We start from the raw sequence: 20,550 nt of genomic DNA, 5'->3' as shown, positions 1-20,550 counted from the left end.
CGGGGCGGACGCTCGCACACTAGCCAGGCGCCGGAGTCGGCCGCCGCGGCTGAGCCGGAGGCTGAGCTGCGGCGCGCGGCGGGAGGAGCCTCGCTCTCGGCGGCGGCGGCGGCACAGGTGGCGCGGGCCGCGCGCAGGGCGCAGCTCGGGAGCGCTCGGCGCCGGGCGCCAGGGCGGCCCAGGCTCGCGCCCGCGGCGACAAGCGGCCGAGCGGAGCGGCGGGCGCGGCGGCGGCGGCGGCTCGGGAGCCCGGCCCGAGCCCGGGGAGCCCCGCGGAACCCCGAGCAGCCCGCGGCGCCCGTGGAGTCGGGCAGGGGGCGCTACGCTCGCCGCGCTCGGAGGGGCGGCCGGGCCGGGCGCTGCGCACTCGCGTCGGGAGCCGCCTCTCGCCCGCCGCGCTCGCCCCTGCTCCCCGCCAGCATCACTTGTCCCGCGGCCGCGCTCCGACAACAAAAGCGGAGGATGCTGCAGCTGGGCAAGGTCAGGACCTTGCTCTGAAGCCGGGCGGCGGCGCGCACGCCTTTCCCCCGACTGAGGAGCTGTCTTTGGCGGCGGGTGCATGTTCGCCAGGAAGCAGTCGGGCGCCGCGCCGTTCGGTGAGTTGCCTGCGCGGAGCTGCTGGAGCCGGGCGCATCCTCCGGGCGTCGTCCTCTTGCTCACCGCCGGTGGGGGTTGGTCCTCCGCTGCCGGCCGGGCCAGGGGTGGTGGCGGCGGCTGTGGGGTGCTGTCTGCCCCCAGGGAGGACAGCGATCGCGCTGGGTCCCCTTTTGGAAGACGGCTCTGCCCGGAACGGGGTCCGGGGCCAGTGTCTTTCTTGGAGCGGTTACCAAGTGGCTTCTCCGCGTGCTCCCCTCCCTGCCGCCCCTCTCCCCCGGAGGACGCGTATATAGGGCAACACCGACTGCTCCCCGCCACCCTCCAGAGCAACCCGGTTGCATTCATGACGTCCCTAATATACGGGAGAAGAGGGGGTGGGGGTGGGGAAGACTTCCTTCCAGTCTTTTGCCCTTATGTTCAATGTCATTACGATGTTTGGCTAGAACAAAATGGAAAGACTTGGTCATATGCGTCCATGGCCGTTTCTTCAATCTCCCGCTGCTCGCCAGACCCAGACCCCTTTGGTCTATATTTAGCGTTTCCGAGGACGCATTTTCAGAGGGATTCACAGGCTTCCGGGGCTTCTCTGCCCTGACAATAGATAGCGAGGCTCTGGAAAGCGCTGCCTGACAGCCAGGTTTGGCAAGGGTGCTTGTGCTTGGGAGATACGCGTAGCGATATTTGGGTGATTCGTAATTAATGGCTGAAAGCAGAGCTGCGTTTCGCTCTCCTCCCACCCGACCTTCCTCTTCTTCTGGTGTGTAATGTGTTTTCATCGATTGCTACTCAGCAGGTTTGAGCCACTCTGTTCAGAATAAAGTCGCTAGGAAGGAGGTGCAACCTCCTTGGTCTGAGGGTGGGGGTCGGAAAACAGACTTGGGGACTTAGGGGGTGTGCATCTCTGTATTTTCCACAAAGAGCCACTTATTTCCCAAATGCCCAAAGTTGCGTATCACTGTAAACACCGGGGTAATGAAGGGTGTGGAAGAAGAGGATAATAGGGGAGGCTGTGCTTGCAAGGGGGTTTGTATTTCTCTCATTTGAACTGATCTGATGTGCTTTAGCTCTGCAAGGCTTTATAAACATGCATGCCTAATGTTCTCAAGCAAATATGTTGGCTTAGAAAAGAGATATGTAATGAGCAAAAATCAGGCCTTGATAAGCATGACGGACAGTTCACTTTTAGGAACTGTGTGACTGATATGGAAGATGTTGGGGATTTTCTGCGTTGACTTCCATGAAAATGGGGAGGTGCTGCCACTGCCCATGAGTTACCTCATTGTGCGCCCTTCCACTGATGGTAGTTTAGTTGATGTCTGCTGGTGGGCATGCATCTACATAATTAGAAGGCTTCCCAGCCACACTAAAATCCCATGGAAGACTGTTTGATATGACTCCTTTTGGATCGCCAAAATAGATCTTGTGCATGATTTGGTGGATCCGATCTATGGGAAGTATGAGCAATAGGTGCAAGAATCCTAGTGTGTGGAATAGCTGTTTTCAACTACCGGATGCCCCTTCCTTTACTGTTTCTCCGAGCCAAGCAGAATCCATTGTTAATGTGGAACAGTATCCTCACTGGTCTGTGGGTCACAAGGTCTCAGGGCTTGAATGAAGATGGATACGTTTGGAATTAGTTGTTGAAATTTAGAAGGACTGTAATTATACTAATAACGAGTGAGCGTAGTGGGCGCTCTATCGCCAGAGGCTACACTGTTCAATCAAGTTAAGGGAACACTGTGATTCTTTTTACCAATATTTTTTTTCACCTTTATTCACATTCTGGGAACTTTACAGGAGCACTTTGAGCACACTGTTGCAGCCCTTGCGTGATATTAGTGTAGAATCTCTCAAAAGCACGCCTTAGATGAAGGAGGAATGCTTTTCTCCCTCCGTTCCTTTCCTCTCTTCAAGTCTAATGCTTCAGTTTTAACCATGATTCTTAGAGACGAGTTGATACACTGCATGGCCCTGTGTGCCTTCAGAGAGCAGCTGCTGGGCATGAGAAAAAAAAAAAAAAGCAACTCCATAGAGTGTGCATGAGGCTTTTATGCCATATTGTGGGATGGAAATGATAGCACCTGACTGAATGGCAGTTATAGCAACTGCATGAGGTTGTTGCTGTAATGGAATTGTCCTAGTCCTGTTGAAAGGGGTTGTTTAATTTTGTGTGTGTTTGTGCAGTTGTAAAACCCAGTCATTATAGATGTCACTGGTGTTTGCATTGTTTATAATAAAAGTCACACACAGTCAAATTACTGCATTACCAGCTACTTCGCATCTTTCACAATACAATGGAAGTCATCAATTCTTCCTCCCACTTCAGTAGTTCATCACAGAGAGGGGAAAAATGAAATTCAAATAATATTAGTTGGAAAAAGGCAATTTGTAGTTTTGTTAAATATTTTCTAAGAGTAATATCACTTTCATAATGGGATGTAAAATTGAAAAATGAACTTACAGTATCCTCCAAGTATCTCTTCCTGCATGTCACTGAATGTGTAGTGCCTCTCCCCCAAAAGCTGCTCCTTGATGTTGGGCACATATGTGGGATTGCTAAAGAGTTTTTGCACAGCTCTCTTATATTTTGTCAGGTTCTTCTTAAAAAAGGAAAACCATCACTTTTAAATTGAAAATGATTTATAGTAATTTCTTTTATAAAGCCACTTATTCTTTGTGTGGATCAGTATATCTAGTTGTAGCAAGTCAACTGAAACCAAAATAGAAAATGTTACACCTCAGACTTCCCCTGAACGCACCCCTTGCTCCCCCCATTATGGATAGAATACGGACACACCCTTCTTGGTGGTTTCGTTTTCTGAATGTTACTGTTACTTTTAGTGGAAAGTGAGACTTGTATTGCTCTTGCTGATGTAATTTTCACTCTAAAGAGATTCCACATAGTTGGACATATTTAAGCTCAGATTCAAACTGTGAATAAAATACAAGCATACACCACACATTTTTTTAAGGCAGTAGTTTGGTTGAAGGTGTCACACAATGGGTTTCTGCTGACTGGTTTATGAGTAAGTGAACTTTAAATCCAAATTCTCCCACTGGCTTCCAAGAGGGTTGTCATTGTCCATGTTCCAAACGTGAAGTCCTTCGATGGCTTCATGAGGTGTGTGGTGTTGTGTGTGAAAAGTTAATTTCAGGAAGGCAGTTCATGGTTCTTGTTGCTAGTTTCAAGTTTATCTGATTACATGCCAAAGTAGCAGCTTTTTATATGACTATAAAATATTAAACATGTCATACATAAATAGTTTCCATCACATTGTCTGCCAATCCAGCCTACTGATTAATAAACTGCCTGGTTAGGTTTAATGAATCCAATTATGTTCACAAACAGTACCTCCAACACAGGAAACTCATAGAAATATTTTATCATTCTGTTATTTTAGTCCATTAAATTATGACTCATAACAAAAATATGGGATGATGATAACTCCAGTTCTTCATCTTTCAATCACATGGCAGTTGAGGTGATTTTCAAGGTCTTTATCTTAGCTAATTGATTTGTAGGAAATGGCTCATCAACATTAGGATATTGAAATTGTATTTTGTATCAATTATTTTTTGACAGGTTACAAATAATGATCAAATAAATGAGACAGTGATTCCTAGAAACTTCTGTCATACACGTGCATCCACCCATTTCCTTGATCAAGTTGTCTGCTGAATGCTAAGCTTATTTTATGATTATATATATTACATATTATAATACATCCCACTATTTCAAAATCATACATCTGTAGTGGGTAGCCATTCCAGCTTGGATCTGGAAGTTCCAACCCCCATTGAGACTCTGGCAACTGTCATGCCTACGAGGCGGGGCCTCCAGGCGGGGCCAGGGGAGGCGCCTGGAGACCCGAGACCTGGATGGGGGAGCGCTTGCTCGGTTCCGGGACCCTAGATGGTGGAGGTAGACCAAGCAGAGCTCCAGAGAACACCGCTGGACCTTCCCCAGACCCCACAACCTACCTTTCCCTTTTTTGTAAGTTACCCACTAAATAAATCTTCCTTTTAACTATGTGGAGTGGCCATAATAATTTCACCAATATACATCAAAGACACACAGGTTGTAGGTCATGGTTCATTTTTCTGTATAATTATGATCTGCAATAAAAGTTATTAGAAAAGTGAATTTAAATAATGTAATGCTGTTTTGCATCTCTCCTAATGGAGAGAACATTGGCTTTGAGTGAATATCAACTTTTGTCTCTTAGCTGCTTGCCCCTGACCATTTAATGTGGTCTTCAGACTCAGCTTATTCATCTGTAAAATGGATACAGTAAGGTAGAATATCTCACTATGTTTGTTTGAGTATAAAATATGTGAATAAATGGCTTGTAAATTTATACTTATTAATTAAGATGGATGTTTTAAAATAGATTATTGACATTAAATGATCCCCATCCTCTCTATTTAAGATTAGACATTGTTATATTATTTTATATAGATACACTATTTTAATATTATATTTTGTAGATTGTCATGTAAAATGACAAATTTTCTCTCTTGGAATATATAATTCCTTTATGTATTAAAATATATAACCATTAAGGTAAAAGAAATTAAGTTATATCTCCCAGCATTACTTCTTTAAATGATTGTCATATCCTAGTAATCAGAAATTTCAAGACTTTGATATTCCTTGTTATTGTTATGTCAGCCTCCTGATTAAGATCAGATTTTCTACACAGATTAGTGTTGTACAGAGAATATTATAGACGTTTAATCAGCATCACTCTGTGAGGTCAGATGTTCAACAGCTGCTCAATGTAAAGGCAGAGAGCTCCACCCTCTGCAGAAAACCACTGTAAGGGAGTAGAAGGAAAGAAAGAGCAGAAACTGTCTGGAAAGGAGACGGCCTCCTCCTTAACTGATGGAAAGAGGACAGAGGGGGTACATTGGTGCTGACTTGAGCATCAATGGTCATTTTCATGTATTCCCTCGTCCTAGGGATCTTGAGTGAAGACAGGCATGTGGGCTTTGGTTCCTGCAGGTTTGAGGATTCGATGCTCCTTTGACATCACCAAAGTCCTTTTGACATCACTGTGACCTTCTGTGACAGACGTTTTATGGTCACTACACTTTGATATGTAGTAGAATTTGTTGCAGAGTGTGACCCCTGTGATGGCAGACTAGTATTTCTTCAGTCAAGGAAACATTTTGACAATCAGCGTAGTTATTTATATTCAAATTTATGTTTTGTTGTGACAACTGCCAATTATGTTTTCAGAATAAAATACATGTTACAGTAAGAGGCATTGCTGGCTTTGTTTTTTGTTTGTTTTTGAGTAAACAGGTGAGCCAATTATATTTGGTTAAATCAGTATAGATATATGTGTGTCAAAAATTTCTGCAAGTTTTGAGTGACATGAGCATACTTCTTTCTGAAGGGATAGAAGCATTATGTCTAGAAAGATTGCTAGTCATGCCATTGGAGTTAGTAAGTATAGTTATCCTCCATAGGTAAGGGCTGGGATTTTCTCATTAGTTTTGTTTTATTTGTTTAATAATTGTGGTTACCACAACTGACCTTAGAAATTAAATTTAAAAGATGTATGTTGGTTAAAATACATTTTTGTAGCTGTTACATATAGTTAGTTATGTTGGTTCAGGAAATTCCTCATATCTACTGAAATACATCCTCTCATGTAACAACATTATTACAGAATGGTATAGTTTATTTTAAAATTATGAAATACGTAAAAATATAGATTACTGTTTTTAAGGAGCCAAACAAATAACCCTGCCACGATGTTCTGGGCAAGCTGGGAAGGGAAAAGATGAGGGAATCCCCTCCAGGACTAAATATAGCTTTGTGTGATTGCTGAGAGATGTCCTAGGTCCATGGTCTGTCTTCTTTCTTCCTCCCCTTGGAGACTTAGCTGCATCTGTGCTGGTAGAGTCCAGCCTTGGTCTCTACAGACAGGGTATCTCCAGAGGAAGAAGGAAGAAGCAAGGCAACCTGTTCATGTAATCTTCAGAGGCAGAGAGAGTGGCAGGTTGGCCGAAGTGTTTCATTAATTAAGTTTCCTTCACCTGGAAGGAAGCATCAGCGGTAAGCAAGAAGTGTTCCCTGTTGGCATGGTCTGTAAAGAGTTCTGCTTCGCAGAATTCGGGACATAGAAGCATTCACGGCATTTCATTTAGTAGTTGAGTTCTTTAACTATTTCGGGCTGTTTTGTCCCTATGTGAGCATTTGTCAAGGGGTGCCTACTGCCCTGGCTGATTTACAGTGAGGATGATCCATGAAACTCAACTGAGTTATGAATGGTGGACTCCAAAGTAACTTGCCCTGAGGGTTTCTTTCTTACTCTCTATGTTAGTTTTTAACTAAAATTAATTGGATGGTCTTGTAAGTGACAAACATTGACCATGAAAAGGACCGTGTCACAGGTTACCTTCCCAATCCACATATAAATACTGGTTCAAGATAGCTATTATCCAGGGCATATTTCACCTCGGTGGAGTTAGAGTCTGATTGGTGTTTAATGTCTCAGGACTAATAGGCACAATAATGGGCATAATTAAGAAAAAAAATACATTAAAAATAAATATGTTTTATGCGACTCTGAGTGTGACTGTTCAACCTAAAAATGTCCACTTCTTATATTAAATTTTATTCTTTAACAAATATTTTAATTGGTCCTTCAAATATTATAGTAACATGGTAATCATTATCTTCAACACAGAATAATTTAACTTTTAGAAAGAACAGTTCTTTAACAGTAAATGAAGTGGTCCAAATGAAAAAGAGCTATAATTCAGCCTTCTGAGTTTAAAAAAGTCTTCATAGACACAGAACATCATTCTTGAGTCTCAGGGAGACTGGCTGAGAATTGTGCAGATGTTGAGTTGTCTTCCAAAGAAGTTGTATTATTTATATTTTACCACAGCATAAATAAGATTGCTTTTCCATACTGATGGCAATTATGGGTATGGTAATTATAAAAGCAATTGCCTATTAGATTGCAAAAATATTGTTTTCCTGTGATTTAGTTTGCTTCTTTTAAAAATATTAAGGTTAAACATTTATTTCATCAGCCTGTGTACTTTTCTTTTGGGAATCCCATATTTCTACTCTCTACCCATTTCTCCTTTTATCTCTTTGCTTTTTAGTGATTTAAATTGTTTATCAGTAGTAATTCTCTTTCCTTTTTCTGTGTCTTAACAGCTATAGACCTCATGTCATTAACTCTTATTTAGGGAGCATGGTTCTAAACCTTTTCCTGTGACTTTTATGAAAGAAAACATCATTATCACTCAATAATTTTGTGTCTTGGTAACACAAAATAAAGCAATGAATGGAGTGGCTACCGAAAGGAGGGCTTAAAAATTGGGCCCTACCATTGTTTTAAGTTGAGAGAACATACTAATTCCTGCATTTTCCTGTTGTATTGGGGGGAAATTAAGAAATAATGTACTTAAAATACTTAGCCAAGGACCCAGTAAAGAGACATCAGGGGTGTTAGCTATTCTTTCTGTGAAATAATAAAATGTTAAGTCATTTTTCTGTAATTCCTACTTTGACCCCCCCCCCCAAGATGCATAATTAGGTTCCTGTACCAGTGCAGGGGCCTCTGCTTGAGAAGGCCAGGTGTTCATGGCCACTGTGGCTCTTGGGTAGAGATGGTCCTTACCTATATTGCAGACACTTTCCTTAATATTGTTTCATAGAATCTTGGTTGTCAGATTCAGATTCCCTGGGGAAGTAGAGTTTGGCACCAATCTAAGGAAAAAATACATTTTTTTATTTACATTTATCCTTTCCCTTCAGAGATGTGTGCCTTTCCCTTGGCTATACATAGTAGGCTTTTTACAAGAATTGGCCCATTTGGGAATTTATGGTATCATTGATCCTCAAATTTTAGATGGCCATTGGCACGTAGTAAATATGCTAGTCATCGCAAGCTATGTGTACAGCTTTACTTCTGTTGTCTAAAGTGGTTCATGAGCCTTCATGAGGTTTTGTTGTTCATCAGTTTGTGTTAAGTTTGGATACTGGCTACTGGGACCTTATGGAAAAAACAATTGAGTAGTTCCACTAGTTCAGTGATCCAAATGATAGTGGCATTAGGGACTTTGTTCACCTTGCCTATTTGCCTGTTTTGGCATTTGTTTATTGAGATGAAAGTCTCAGGGGTTTGTAGATGTGATAAGGCAATTAATGTGAAAACTATTAGAAACATTTAAGTTCAAATATTCTTTGAAACTTTTAATGTACTCCAAAAAGTATGGTAATTTGTATGAGTTGGAATAAAAGCATTTTCTTGCCTGTAAAACAGTGTTTGAGCTCCATTACAAAAACCGTTACAGCATCCCTACTTCACTAATGACTATAATAGTTGCTGTATGGCATGACATTGGATATTGTACAAAGGAAGGAATCTCAATGGTAATATACTTGTTAGTTATTTATACCACTTCAAAAATTGAAAGTCATCCTAAGTCAGATCAAGAAATTTCCCTGCATTTTTCTTTTTGCACAAGAATTTAAGACGTTAAAAGGGGGTAGCATAAAACCCCATTGCTCCTCAGCAATGAAATCTGTCAAGCTATCTCTAGAATATTATTTTTCTCTCCCAGAGGGCTGCTGTGTCTGGCGCCAGTGAGGTTTTATCAGAACAGTTTTAGAAGTGTGAACTCTGTTTTGGCTTCCATTTTCTTCAGCATATTTCTTAAAAAATACTTTGAATAGAATTGCAGAGATTCTTATCACTCCAATTGTAGCCTGTCAATTGGAAGAAGTCAAGAGAAGTCATAAAACTTTAATTTGTTATTCATTCTCCAAATGTTTGAAGGAAATAAGGAAGGGAAGTTAAAATTCCCCACTGAGTATTACCACTTAGCAAGTGGCAAGGTTTTAAAATTGGAGAAGACACGTTTTTTGTTGCTGTTTATTTCAGGCACGGTGGTCTATTTCCCTCATAAATTTTAAAGTCCTATCTGCAGTTTAGGTGCATGATAAATTATAGAATGACACCATTTTTTCCTGTTTGAGAACTTAGAGCATGTACAAGGGACGATCTTACCTTGCACTTGTGGACACAAGATAGAAGTGGACTGTGAGAGGAAGGACAAGGAGATGGTTGGTGTAATTGACAGGAGACACCCCTTGCTCAGCAGGCTTATGTATGGACACACCAGACCAGGTGTGTTGTGGTGAGTGCTGAGCTGGGGGCCTGGTTACAAAGTGAAGACATTTTGAGAACTGTCACAGAAAGAATAAGTAGCTTAAAGGACTTTTCACTAAACGGGTAAGAATTAAGTTTTGGGTAAGTTAGAAGCCCATAAAGAGGAGCAAGCAACATGTTCTGGGTGTGTTCCTCCAGAACGAGATAGGCTGTCTTCCCCTTCGAGGTGAGGGACTTTTTTTTTTTTTCTTGAAAGGTTATAACTCTCCTGTTCAAAATCAGTTTTTACAAATGTACAAATGTATTTTCCAACAGGTCTCTGACATATTGTCCTTCCTCTGTGTGCAAGCTCCCTTAAAATACATTAATAGCCACAAGGACTCTAGATCCTTCAGTGTTAAGTGTATATGCTCTCTGCTTCCCACAGTGTAGCAAGATGAATGCACCTGTCTTTGCTGTAGCCTGACAAACTGTCTTATACAGCATCGTGGTTTGTCCACAGAGGATGGCAGCTGATGCTAAGTTGCAGGAGGGTGCAAAACTGACAGAGCCCAGAAGCACTGGCTTTCTTTGAACAGGGTGTCAGAGGAAATAAAAACAGTTACTCCTTTGAGCTTTCCTAGCACATTAGTTTTTACATGTGTATTCTCACATTCTAGCACTTGGAAATGATAAATATTTTTAAAGCAGCATATCAGATTTCTGTCCAATCAATTTTGCTGTGATCACAGATCTTCAGAATCTCCTCCGATGATATCTACTTGATTGCAAATAGCAGGAAGTTATCGCAGGCATTTCTCATTGAGGCTTTTGAGGTGGGGTGTGTCAGGGTTCAGTGACTTCATGATATTCATAGCTCTGATCCAATGAAGATGTTAACACTAAGCTGTGGTCACAGTCTCAGTATCCTTCATGCTCACACAGTTCTGTCTATTGCATATTACTCTTCTTTTTCTTTCTTAGTATTTAGAACAAACTGGAGTGTAGTCTACGAGTGTATTTCTTATTTGCTGTAGCTTATTAATGCTCAACATGCTTACCCATAACTTATATTAATGAGGATGCTCACATACTATAGCAGTGATTTCAGTTTTATTGTTGAATAGCAGAATGTTGATACCTAGGTATTTATTGCTGATGTTTCTTTGAGGGTGAATGCTGCAGGTCATTTAGAAAGAATAAGGCTGCTTCTATGTTCGTTACAAGACATCAAGAAGGACACTCAAGATGAGATGGTCATTCTGGGTTTTGCACATCATGATCAACAGTTTGTAGTGGAACTACCAGCTTGTGGAAACTCCCATAATCATGTCAGAAAGTAAGCTGCACATGCACACTGGTTTTAAATATGGGCATACAATAGGGTTTCAGGTGTTACACTGTGTGACTGTTGGGTGTGCAGGGTACCAGGATGTGAGAAGACTTGGTGAAGATCTTAAGGAGGGCATGGAACAGATAGTACTTTAGCAACGTGTCAATGGATGTTCTGTAACATTACAAATTGAGTAGACTACCGAGTGGCATAAATTATACTTAAATCAAGACCTGAGAACATACCGTGTTTTGTGGGCAGTCCTACCTGACTTTGGGGGAACTTCATTAATCAGAATACAGAAAGACTCTGTAAGCTTAGGCGGTCTTCAAAACAAGATGGCATAGAGTGGTGGCACAGACAGTAGGCTGCTTTTCACATTTCTGGAGGCTGGGAAGTTCTGCACACTTGGTTTCTTGTAAGGGCTCACTTCTTGGTTCTAGATCCTCCCTTCCAGCTGTTTCTTCCTTCACATGGTCTTTTGATATCTGACCTCCCCTGGGAGGTATTTCTGTCCACCCCAATAACAGATTGAAGGAATGATTCTATCTAAGACAAGCTTGGTGAATCCATGTGTTTACTGGGGTTATTTAATAGGAATATCTGTGTCTCTTAAGACACCTGCACCCCTAATAAATCCATCCCAGCACAGGTGAATGACTAATAGAAGATGTATTACCAGAATCTCCATACAGTTTTCAGGTAGTTACTCCACTGAAGAATTTTATTTTGAAAAGCAATTGTTTGTATTCTATAAGCCATGGGAAGGGCTTGTAAGTCTTCTGAGCTTCCCTCTGCTCATGTTTCAGTTTGGAAGAGTAGCTACACACTCATGTTCTTGATTTGTCTTTACCCTTCATTTTGTAAGATCACTGATTCCGTAAGACCCAACTTCTGTGACTTCATGTAACCCTACTTACCCTTCAGAAGACCTCAATCCAATCATTTCCAGAGCTAGGGCTTCATAAGATGCATTTTTTTTGGCTGGGACAAGCAAGTGTTTCAGCAAAGAATGCAGAACAAAGCCAGTGAGGTCTCCAAAACTAAGAAGGCCAACCTTAATAACGGGTTTCATGACTTTAATACTGAATTATTTCCTGAGTAAATGAGAATGTTCAATAGATAATGTTGGCAATTCTTTTAATTTTAAATTGTAAAATTAAATTGGTAATTTTAAATTGTTCTTCAGGTCTTCTTAAATATTTGGCTTTGGTTTATAAGCTACAGATGGTGATGTGAATCATGCTATAGAGTACTACACACACATGTGTTATTAAGGTTTTGTAAAGTTACTTTTGCATGTATTGTTCAAAATTAAATGGATGCTTCTCATTTTGGTAAAACCTCTTCCTTCTCTTTAGCTGAATTCTTAATGTTGGTCCAGGCCTCCCCTCTTATATTTCTACTATAGATTCCTGATGTCAGGAATACTTGCCTGTACCCTGTTTCCCTCCAGCACCTCATTCCCACAGCTTCCAGAAGGCTTACATCTTGCTTTTGCAAAGATGATCAAGTAAAGCACCAAATCTTTTGATTGTCACGTCTCCCTCCTCCATCACTTTCCTTAATTTATTCAACTACAGCTCCTTTGACCATCTTTCTGCTTTTTCCAGACCAACACAGACATTTCTCTAGTCAAAAGTGCCTCCCCATTTTATTACCTTCCTAATATGCATGTGAACCAGAAGTCATCTCACCTACTTATTAGTTTGTAAGGTTGCTTGCATGTGTTCATCCTTGAGGGTTAATGCTTGCAGTATTTTAAAGGAATCTTAGGTGGATGTCACACAGCTCTCTGTGAACACTAACACGTGCCTGACTTCTAGGCAAATGCCTTGTGAAGGATACATTTTTAATATATGAGCATCCCTGAAGCCTACGTTAGGTGCATGTTGAAAGAAGAGGAGTTAGAGGGCAGATAACCTAACAGTAGATGCCTGTGAGAGATCAATGTGACTGTTAGTGAGCAAGAGTTGACTGAGTTTCTGTAAAAAGGTCTTACACAGTGCTTTCCCTAGTCAGTTAGCTGCCTTGTAGTTCTTGGCATCATCAGACACAGTAGGTTATTTTCAAAGGCAGATTAGCTCATCATAAATAAGATTCAATGATCCAGAATGTTTTGCTCCAAAATAATATTAATCATACTTTTAGAATCTAATCAGCTTCATATTTTCATGGGAAAATAAGTCTTACCTCCAAGAAAAGTTGTACATTATGAACCACATGGGAGATGCTGGTTTGTGTGGGAACCTGTAGCCCATTGTCCTAAGAACATCATTTTAAGGATAAGTGTAGATGAATAATGGTAACATTAGAAGTGATTAGCATATTTAATTATCAAAACTAGGCTTGTTTTCTCAAAGTATGTACTCACTGTCAGATTTAAATTTTGGATACTATCTACGCAGTAGAATATTGAAACTGAAAAGTAAATTATTTCAAACTCTACCAGTGTTCAAATGTTGATTCCGGGATAAGACCTTGATTGTTTCATGTGAAACACATTTGTCTTTAATAAAGAATATATTTTAGTGTGTATAGATTATTAATTGTTTTGAAATACTGCAACATAATAAAAATATTAGGTCCTAATTATGTGACTTCAAGAGTAGCATTTTGGTAGTTTCGTGTATACTTTTATGTCATATTTGTGACTCAGAATTACTATAATGTATTTGCTTTTATAAACATTCATAGCTGTTGATTGGACTTTCTTGTCACAAAATTCCCTGCCTAATTAAATTCAGAACAGAAAACATTCACATTTAAACTGTGCTATTGTCAAATGTCCCATTAAAATGGGGGATGTTCTTCTGACCTAGTAAGTGCATTTTAATGTCATTTCCTTGTGAGGTTGTATGTTTTGGCTGTCCACTCAAAGAGCAGTGTAGATAGGGGGCATTTTCCTCTTGGAGCACTGTAGTGGTTCTGTGTCTGTGCATCTTAGGTCTTTGGATACTTCACTCTTAATTCTTCCTTAAAACCTCTGACTCAGTTTAATTCCACAGAGGGCTCCAGTGTTCCTGACTTAATGTGTGTCCTCAGTAGCTGTGCTGAGAGGTTGGTCACCTCAGGGCTGGGTGGCAGGTGATATTCTGGCCTTTCCTTACCACCTTTGTGTGCACTGTTGACATTCTATGTGCTATTTCAGATTTTGGCTTTGAGTCTCACAGAAAGTAAAAAAAAAAAAAAAAAAAAAAAAGGAACACTCAGCTGGCTATTTGCCAACTGTATCCCATGCCTTGAAAATGTTCCTGTTTAAGTCATTCTGAGACTTTGAAAAATACACACTCTGGCCGGCATTACCACAGCATTCCTGAGAATATTAGGTAGAAACAAGAGGATCCCTGCTGTGTGTCCTTTTCCTCCTTTTTATTCGTTTCTTGAAATAGGGTCTCACACTGTAGATCAGCTAGTTAGCATCCCATTATATAACCCAGGCTGGCCTTAAAATTTCCATAGTTCTCTATCAACTTTCTGCGTGCTGAAATCACAGTGTGAGATGCCATGCTTTTTACAGCCATCATTTGTCTACAAAAAATACAATTTCAGTCTAATCATTTTTCTCCTTAATTGAGGAACTAATTAATAATTTAAATGCAAGGTTTAAGTTGTTTTTTTTTTCCTCACTGAAATTTTCCATTTGGTCGTTTGGTGGCTTACCAAGTAAGACACTCCAATCCTCCTGTGTTTTCAAAACACTAAGGGAGATGTGCCAACTGCTAGGTCACAGGGGATCTTGTGATTGGATTAACAATGGTGTGGCTAGAAAGAATTATCTGAGGTCCCCAAACAGCTCAAGAAAGTCTAGGCTGCCTGTGTGGCTCTGGGGAGGGATGTGGAGTCACTCTGCCATCGGCAGCTGTTCTTATCTTTAACAGCGCTTTGGTCCTTCCTGTAGTTTTATACCCAGTTGTAATGTAACTTTGGTCTTTAGTCTCCAGAGAACTCAATTGAAATACCTTTGTAATATGCTAGTACTTTTCAAGACAATTTTATTTTCTCAGCTTTACTTATTTTCTTTATTTTTTTTAAATTTCCATTTCATGCATTGCATCTCGACCACAGTTTCCCCTCACCTTCCCTTTCCCCCAGTTCCACTTCTGCTCCAACTACCTTTAGAAAAGAGCAGGCCTCCCATGGATATCAACTGAAAACTGCGTAACCAGTTAAAATAAGAGTAGGCACGAATCCTCATATCAAGGGTGGCCAAGGCAATGCAGTAGGAGGAAAGGGGTCCCAGGAGTAGGCAAAAGAGTCAGACACACTGCTGCTCCCACTGTTAGGAGTCACACAAAAATATCAAGCTACATAACCATAACATATATGCAGAGGACCTAGATCAGACCCTGAGTTTTATGGTATAGGTATTTGCAAGTGATGGAAATGCTTAATGAATATTTGAAATGGAATTATAATTTATATAAGGTACTATTCACTTATAAAATAAATTTTTGAACCAGTGACAGTAAGCCTGGCAACTTGATTTTAGTCCCTGGAACCATGGTGCAAGAGAGGGCCAATGAAAGTATACATACACACAAATAAATAAGTAAACTAAATGATAAAGGGAATCTTGTCCAAGAGTTCATTGCACTTTGGATATTTGATGATGTATATGGCCTTCTGTATATGGTATTCTACATCCAAGGACTCAACTAAACCTGAACCAAAAAAAAATAAAATAAAATAAAAAAATGCTAGAATCTATACTGAGCACATGGAGAGCTGTTTTCATTGTTTCTGCTTCCTAAAAATTACTGTGCGAGAGCTGATCACACAGTGTTTGCGCTGTTTCCAAAGCTGTGGTATCAAGAGCTGATATGAACCTAAAGACCATGCAAGGTCATATAGGTACTTGGATATCCAAGTACCACAGCAGGTCCTGGAACCAATGCACTACGGAGAGAGAAGGATCACTGTACTGAGGGTGGGTATTAAAATATAGTTGTGTATTCAACAACATGAGCAAACAATGTATAGAATTGTCAATAACAATGATCTGGCTTATGCCCTTGATAAAATGTGCTGAGAGTAGCACTTGATCTTTGTGGGTTCCTGAAAGATGCTCATGACATCAGTCTCACGCAGGAAGGATTCCGTGTGTTATAGGAACAATGCTGGTGGAATTGTTAAGGTCCCCCCAGACAAAGGAAGTCTATGATGTGGTCAGAGTTGACAGGATCCCACAGAGATGTGATAGTTAAATGTAGTGTGGAGTCTTCTGTGGGCTCCTCAAAAAGTAAGAGGACACTAGAGAAATGTGAAGTAAATTTAAATTAAGTATAGACTTTAGTTAATAGCAATGTTTAAGTATTGGCTTATTAATTGTAACAAATATACCATAACAAATAGGATAAATTAAGTATTAAAAGGTAACTTCAATATTAGAATTTCAAAAATTCCTATTCAGTTTTCAAAGATTTCAGTAAGGATGGGGCATCTTGATTCATTTGAATAGTTTTGGATTTTGTCCTAATATTTTATGCCTGTTTTTAAAACTTGGCTTGTGTTTATTAAATGACAAATCAGTGAACTATTATCATCAGTTATGCCATAGATTTCTTCCTCTGGTAACAGGAAAGAGAATAGTAAATCTGTTTTAAAGCAATATTTTTATTATTATCTTGATTGCTTGTAACCATGGGAAAAAGATAACTTACAAGTTGCTGAATTTTTCAATTTGGCATAATTTTAGAGCAGGACTTTCAGAGAGGCAAAGGGCTTTTACATTATTTTTTTTTAAGTCACTTTAACCAATTATTAGGAGTATTTTCTTCCTTCCACATACAAAAAACAAAGCAACAAAAAAGAAAGAAAAGAAATAATCTGTTTTGTGAATAATTTTTCTAATACTTGAAAATGAAATCTTAATGCCTCCAACAAGCCTGCTGCACAACCTGTGCAGTCCCCAGGTTCTTCCTACCCAGATTTACAGTGGTTCCATTTAGCAAATGAGGATGTAAGAAGCCTACTAACATGTAAATAAAACAAGACATTAAGCAATGCATTTCAGTTTTATTATGTTAAGATTTTTTTTTTTAGGGTAACTGTGTCCAAAATGGTGCGTGAGATATATACATTGAAACAAAATTGATTTTTTCCCCCCTTAAATCCAAATTTAACTTGGCCTAACCACATAGAGTCCTTTGGTTGCAAAATCACAATTCTCTCCTTTAATTCCACTGATGCCAATACTGTTGATGCTGCTAACACTGGTGGTGAACCTGTCTTAGCATTATTTTTAGACCCCTACAATTGTGATGGGAGGTCTCCATGTTTAGCAGTTTTTCAGCATCACTTATTTAAACGTTGCTTTCTTGTGAAAACTCATTTAGTCCTACCTAACCTGAGCCCTGTGGAACTCAAACTGAAATTTACTCCTTATTGTAGAGTATTTCATCCATATTGCTTTTTATAGTAATTATGTGCTCATCGATGTAGACATCAAGAGGAGATGCTGCCACAGTTCCCTGGGCTCCTAGTATAGTAATGGATAATAATGTCTTCAATCACATTATTTTGTAACTTAACATGGAGAATGTGTATCGGTGTGAGTAAACCTAGTTATGCTGCCTAAGAAAACAATCCCTGGCTTCAGCAGACAAGAAGAGAAAGCTTGGTACATTTCAGCGTAGATTATCGAGGGCTTGAAATGGAGTTGTATATAATACTAATTACCTGGACATTTAAGCAATAGGATTCTCCACCTTTGTAGGTTTCCTTGGCCAGTGGGGGAAATGAATGAAATCTTAAATGACATCATACATTGCACAGCCATATTCCATTAGGCAGAGTGGTCTACGGAGCCTTGCATTCTTACCTTGTGCCAAGAGACAGAGAGAACAAGAGTAGTGGGGAGTGACCTATGCACACCGTTTAGAGACAGAAGAATCTTAGCGAGTTGGATAGAGTCTTGAATTCAGGAGTCACTCCTTTGGAGTGTGTAGTTCTATCCACAAAACCACACCTGGTTTCAGAGCTCTTGTACTTATAGCAGAGCTTTGGATTTTGTGCAGAAGTAAGAAAAAAATGTCAAAGCTTCATTTGTCAATAGCACAGAATGGGATGTGAATCATGATTGAGAATCAATATTATGATAATGTGCTCAAATAAAGTAGCAGCACATTCCAAAGCAATCTTGTTAGCTCTCAAGAATTACTCTTTCCAGATAGCAAGAAAATTCAGACCCATTTTTTATATAGTAAAGGCATTTGTGTGTATGTGTATGCCTATGCATATAATAAACATGCATATGTGTGTGTTTGCGTGATAGATAGGTTGACTTATAGATTTTATTTTTATTTATTTAATTATACATGTGTATATTCCTGAGTGAGTTTTATGTGTATCACATGCATTCAGGAGCCAGAGGAGACCAGAAGGTCTTAGATCCTCTGGAACTGGAATTCCAAGACCTTGAGTTACAAGAGGTTGTAAGCTACCATGTGGGTGCTGGGAACCAAACTATGTTCTCTACAAGGGTAGCTGATGAGCTATCTTCCAGCCCCAGTAGGTTTGACGTTCTTGTTTTAGTTTGGTAGAAGCAATGGGTGATAACCAGGAATACTTGCTAATTTTCAGTCTCCACCCTCTCCCACTTCTTCCTTGCTGCCCTCTACCCACATCTTACTGGCCTGTCACCTGAACCTCAAGAGTGTTAGTTCAGAGTCATGTTTCCCTGCTCCACTTGGCATCTCCCTCACCCTCCCTCTTCATGCTGGCATGGTCTCCATGGCAACCCCAGGCTGCTCCACAGGCAGCTGGCCGTGCAGGATGGCTGAAGCTGGCTGGCACAAGTGATCAAAGAGTGAGGAGGCCTTGAAGAGCCCCAGGAAAGGCTTCTGGTGTAATTGCAGAGACAGAAATGAAAAATGTTATTAATTTGAGATATTCAGGCTAGTGGTGAAAGTCCCAGGAGGACCCATCTTCTATCTGCACCTTGTAAATACTAGTATTCCCAGGTCCCCATGCTTTTTTCCATGGGTGGGTTTACTCTGTAGGTAGATGAAAAAAAAATATGGGACAGGCAGATTGGCTGCTGAGTATCTGCATTGGTCAATTGTGAACAGACACAGAACAGCAAGGGTTTTAATGGAATAATAGGAAAAGTGTAGGTACCATATCCCAAGTCACTGGACTGTATGCCGCAGATTTCAGTTTAGTAGTTTTGAAATAAGTTTCCGTCCCTTCCTTAGTCTACATGCGTGAGACCCGTTTGATTCACTTGTACTCATTGTAAAGTCTGAACTGCAGATGCTGTCAAACATCTACTGGCCGTGTGTCCTTTAAGCATTGATCTATCCTGATGATGTGAGGCAAGCTGCAGAACCAGTTCTGCTTATTCCTTGGGTTCCTCTGAACTTTGCTGTGCTCAATTAACCATTCTCCAGAGAGCCCATCCCAGAGACAAGCTATCAAATGTTTATATAAAATAGCACATAGCGGTGAAGAGTGAGAGCAGGGGGGAGATGCTCTTTAAAGGACCACGTCCAAAGAAAATATGCAGTAGTTATATTACAGTTTGAAATACATTCCGTGCACACATTTGCCGCTCTGTGCTTCTTAATGCATAGTTGTTTTTCAATACAAAGTGAAATACAGATTAGAAAAGATGTAATTATGTCTTTAATCATGTCTCTCACTGCTTCTAAAACACATTCCTTTTGTATATGTGTGTGAAACTGTTAAGTATTCCACACTGAACTTTTAAGAGGATACAGCTTGAATAGAAGGTGATTGTTTCATGTGTTTCTTTTCTTATAAGATTCAGCTACTTAATCCCACTATCAGGAAGCATTAACAATTTTGCTCAATATTCTGTGGTGCTTAAATACTTTCAGTTATTAGGGGAATATATATGTGTAAATACCACTTATGTGATATAATAAAATAATATATGAGATATATATGGAATTTGTCTATAATATATAACTGAATTTACTTTTACTTGTGGTATGGAGATTTTCCTGATGTAAAATAAACTACATCCATTCATTGTTTCATGGTTTTGTGATGTTATTTGTCTTAACATAAAATTGATACTCTTAAACAGATGTTAATGATGTGATACTGGCAATAATGGAGATCATTGCTGAGTGTGAAGACTATTTTCTCCATACCTGTTTTCAAACTCTAGACAGGATGGTGACATGAAGTAAAAGTGTCACAATAGATAACTACAGCACTGCAGGCAGAGCATCTCTAAGGATATCCAAATATCGATAATAATGATAATTGCAGAAGGTGTTTCTTCAACCTTCAAAACCTTTCTTTTAAGCGTTAAATCTGATTTGCAATTCTAATTAAAAAATTTTAAAAGTAAATTTGAGATACCACAGCAGCTTGTAAAAACCATATACCTTACTTTCCATTAATGAGCAAGTATAACTGCAAGAGCATATCTAGCCAGTAGTGGTATTTGATAGTATTTAATACACATACTGGCAAAGAAAAGTGTCTGATGAATAGTGAACCATATGTTTATCTGAAGACATT

At 39.9% G+C, this 20,550-nt stretch overlaps 1 protein-coding gene across 4 annotated transcripts in view; it reads left to right on the top strand.

Moving 5' to 3' along the window:
• The first annotated feature begins 365 nt into the window (after positions 1-365).
• Positions 366-20,550, top strand: part of Ctnnd2 (catenin delta 2) — an 881,165-nt gene continuing 860,980 nt past the window's right edge. For 2 of the 4 annotated variants that reach the window (XM_076551694.1, XM_076551691.1), the window contains exon 1: positions 1,255-1,354. In XM_076551694.1, the coding sequence (XP_076407809.1) occupies positions 1,297-1,354 (58 nt within the window). In that variant the 5' untranslated portion in view covers positions 1,255-1,296. Of the gene's footprint in view, positions 597-1,218; positions 1,235-1,254; positions 1,355-20,550 lie in introns of those variants that run through there. The other 2 variants (XM_076551692.1, XM_076551693.1) reach the window with 2 other exon arrangements.

Source organism: Peromyscus maniculatus, chromosome 15, assembly GCF_049852395.1.
Source record: "Peromyscus maniculatus bairdii isolate BWxNUB_F1_BW_parent chromosome 15, HU_Pman_BW_mat_3.1, whole genome shotgun sequence".
In the NCBI taxonomy this organism is placed as follows: domain Eukaryota; kingdom Metazoa; phylum Chordata; class Mammalia; order Rodentia; family Cricetidae; genus Peromyscus; species Peromyscus maniculatus.
This window is presented reverse-complemented; position numbering and strand designations above follow the sequence as displayed.